Below are 3,833 nucleotides of genomic sequence, written 5' to 3' on the forward strand. Positions count from 1 at the left end.
TTAGAGGGTTGGCCAACAGGCCAAGTGGCGGGCTATTCGGGAACTAGTTGTGGCTCAGCAGGTGGAAATGATCCTGATCCAAGAAACAAAACTCCAGGTGGTGGATTCGAGGTTATGTGGCTCTCTTTGGGGAGATGATGATTTTGAATGGAAGGCGTCCCCCGCTATTAATAGGGCGGGTGGTCTTCTTTGTATTTTGCGCAAAGGACTTTTTATTTTCCAAGATCACGTGTTATGGGCAGTGGCTTCTTAGGACTTTTTGGGCTTTGGGGCGTTCAAACCTCGACTTGTGCAATTGTTAATGTCTACTCACCATGTGGTATCGAGGAAAAGCGTCGTTTATGGTCTGATCTTGTGGAATGGCGTAGAGGATCCCCCATGACAGCTTGGTGTGTAACCGGCGATTTTAATGCTATTACACATGTGGACGAAAGGAGAGGGGTGAGTTTGACGGGGTATGAAGGTAATGAGATGGAGGAATTCAACATGTTCATAGATAATTTGGATGTGTTGGGCATTCCATTGAACGACCGTATTTTCACTTGGTATAGGCCAAACGATCAATCCATGAGTAGATTGGATAGATTTCTTGTGTCACATGATTGGATTTTGTCTTGGCCCAATTGCACGCAGTTGGTGATGGACCGGGACTTCTCAAATCATTGTCCTATTCTCCTTAGGGATGTGGTACATAACTGGGGGCCAAAGCCTTATAGAGTTCTAAACTGTTGGTTTCAGAATCCGTCCTTTAGGAAATTGGTTGAAGACTCCTATTCCAATTTGCAGGTGCACGCCAGAGGTGCCTTTGTTTTCAAAGAGAAACTCAAACTACTGAAAGTTGTTCTTAAGTAATGGAATGTTGAGGTGTTTGGGGATATGAATGCAATGTGAAAGGAACTCTTAAGGAAACTGAATGATTTGGATTTAGTAGCTGAAAATTTGGGGTTAACAGAGGAGGAGGCAAAGGAAAGACAGAAAGTACAAGCCGAATTCTGGTGTGTATCAAAGCTTCATGAGTCTATTCTCTGGCAAAAATCAAGAGCACGATGGATTAAGGAAGGGGACATGAATTCAAAGTATTTTCATTCAATTATCAATTGGAAGAGGAAAGCTAGCTGACTCACTAGTGGGTCTTGTCATGGATGGCAGTTGGGTGGAAGATGTGAGGAGGATTAAAGGGGAGGTTAAGATATTCTTTGAGGAGAAATTACGCTGCCAGATTGGGGAGGATAAACTTGTGCTTGATGGGGTAAACTTCAGCAGAATCTCAGCAGAGGACAACGCCAGATTATGCTCTTGGGTTGACATGGAGGAAATAAAAGGAGCGTTGTGGGATTGTGACTGGAACAGAAGTCCGGGACCGGATGGTTTCAACTTCAAATTTATCAAAGCTTTTTGGGATATCCTCAAGATGGATATTGAATGTGTCGTAGAAGACTTATGGGCGGGTGGCTCATGGCCAAGAGGATGTAATTCATCTTTTGTAGTTGTGATCCTGAAAGTCCCGTCCCCTCAGGGACTTAGTGATTTCCGACCCATTTCCTTAGTTGGATGTCTCTATAAGATTGTGACCAAAATCCTAGCTCAGCGACTCAAAGTGGTGCTTCCAAAGGTGATAGATGAAAAGCAATCCGCTTTCTTGGGAGGCAGGAGCATGTTAGATGGGGTGGTGGTGGCAAATGAGATCGTTCATGCAGCAAAAAGCGGGAGGAAACCAACGATGCTTCTTAAAGTTGACTTCGAGGAGGCTTCTGATACAGTCAACTGGGGTTTCCTGAGATACATGATGCGGAGAATGAACTTCAGCGAGAGATGGATCAGATGGGTGGATGGTTTTCTGATCTTAGCATCAGTCTCAGTGTTGATAAATGGCAGCCCAGGAGACGAATTCAGTATGGGGCGAGGGATTCGCCAAGGCGACCCACTTGCACCATTCTTGTTCCTTATAATAGCTGAGGGATTATCTGGATTAGTTCATAAGGCTTTGGATAAAAGGAAGCTTAATGGTTTCAAGATGGGAACAATTAATGCGATTGAGGTGGCAATATTACAGTTTGCATATGACACTTTACTGATGGGGGAAGCTTCCTTGCATAATGTGCTAACTTGGAAATGTATCCTCAGGTGTTTTGAGTTAACCTCAGGACTCAAGATCAATTTTCTGAAGAGCTGTTGTGTAGGTATGCATGTATCTGATACAGATCTTCGGATGTTCACTTCAATTCTTAACTGTAAAGTGGCAAGTCTACCCTTTGTGTACCTAGGAATCCCGATTGGGGGAAATCCTAGAAGAGTTTTGTTATGGCAACCGGTGTTAGCAAAGATGAGGAGAAAACTATCTAATTGGAAACATAAAACACTTTCGGTGGGGGGATGTGTATGTCTCATAAAAAGCATCCTTACGGCAATTTCGTTGTTCTTTCTCTCCTTTTTTCGAATACCTAAAGGAGTGGTGAAGGAAACTAGAAGGATTATGAGGACCTGTCTATGAGGTGGAGCTGAGGAAACTCACAAGATTTCTTGGGTGAAATGGGAGCAAATTTGTAAGCCTAAGCTTGAGGGAGGTCTCAGAATTAAGGATTGGGATGTCTTTAATAAGGCCCTCTTGGGCAAATGGAGATGGAAATTGAAGGAAGAGGGAAAGGATCTCTGTAGCAAGGTAATTTGGGCTCGATACGGAAATAGAGTATCAAAAGGGGAACTAAATGTCACTAACCGCGACTCAATCTGGTGGAGGGATCTTTATCACTCGTGCTTTGAAACTAAGGAAGAGACTTGCTGGTTCGATGCGGGGATCCGACAGAAATTAGGAAATGGCAGGTTGATCCGCTTTTGGAAGGATGCGTGGTGTGGAGATGTACCTCTAAGTAGTAGCTTTCGCAGGCTTTTTCATTTAACTGTGCAGAAAAACAATAACATTCTGTCATTCTGAATATGGGGAAATGGGAGGAAGAGTCTTGGGTGTGGTCATTTAGATGGAGGAGGGAACTGAGTAACCGGGAAAACAATTTAATGTTAGAATTGTGTAATCTGATAAGAAGCAGGTCACCTATGGAGGGAACTAGTGATACTTGGATTTGGACAGCAGAGCTGGATGGCGTCTACACGGTACATTCAGCATATAAACTAATCCAGAAACCTTCACTTGTTGCTGCAGAATTTTTAGTCTTGTTTGGGGTACTCGTGTTCCATCAAACATTGCTGTGTTTATTTGGGAAATGGTTTTGAATCGTCTACCATCAAGAGTTAATCTCCGTAAAAGAAAGGTTATCACTACAGTAAACGACTCTTGCTGTCCTATTTGTTTGCAAGAGGAAGAAAGCTTGAATCACCTTCTGATTACATGTCCAGTAGCCGCTGAAGTGTGGTTGCGATGTTATAGGTGGTTGGGATGTGTTACAGTACTTCCTCCAGAATGCAATTCTCACTTGCTGCAGCATTATTGCACTGCTTTAAACCTGAAACAGGTGGTTTGCTATTGCTTGGACACTATGGATGCATCGAAATCAGGTGATCTTCAATGGGGGGAATGTAAAAGAAGGCCAGGAATTATTTGAAGGTGCTCAAATCAGAGCGTGGCATTGGCTAACAGGAAAGGCCAAAGGTTTCCACTTCTCACTTTATGAATGACTTCAGCAACCCATATTATGCATCAAGGCTGCGGTTTAAACTGTACAGGGTCGAGAAGAGAGGGATCTTGGATTAAATGGAATTATCTAATGTCAATCTTTGAGGAGAGTTACTTACTGAGGCTCTTTTCTTTGCTGGGCTGAATCATTCCCATATGATACTTTTATTCCTGTAACCTTGCTTTCCCTTGTTGCTTTTATTCC

General features: G+C 43.2%; 1 protein-coding gene across 1 annotated transcript; it reads left to right on the plus strand.

Annotated features, from left to right (window-relative positions):
* The first annotated feature begins 234 nt into the window (after positions 1–234).
* LOC130744146 (uncharacterized) lies at positions 235–3,630 on the plus strand. Its single transcript, XM_057596336.1, has 4 exons — positions 235–786; positions 895–1,076; positions 1,150–2,124; positions 3,468–3,630. Exons 1-4 carry the CDS (start codon positions 235–237, stop codon positions 3,628–3,630), a joined length of 1,872 nt encoding a protein of 623 aa, XP_057452319.1.
* Positions 3,631–3,833: the final 203 nt, after the last annotated feature.

This window comes from Lotus japonicus, chromosome 3, assembly GCF_012489685.1.
Source record: "Lotus japonicus ecotype B-129 chromosome 3, LjGifu_v1.2".
Classification (NCBI taxonomy): Eukaryota; Viridiplantae; Streptophyta; class Magnoliopsida; order Fabales; family Fabaceae; genus Lotus; species Lotus japonicus.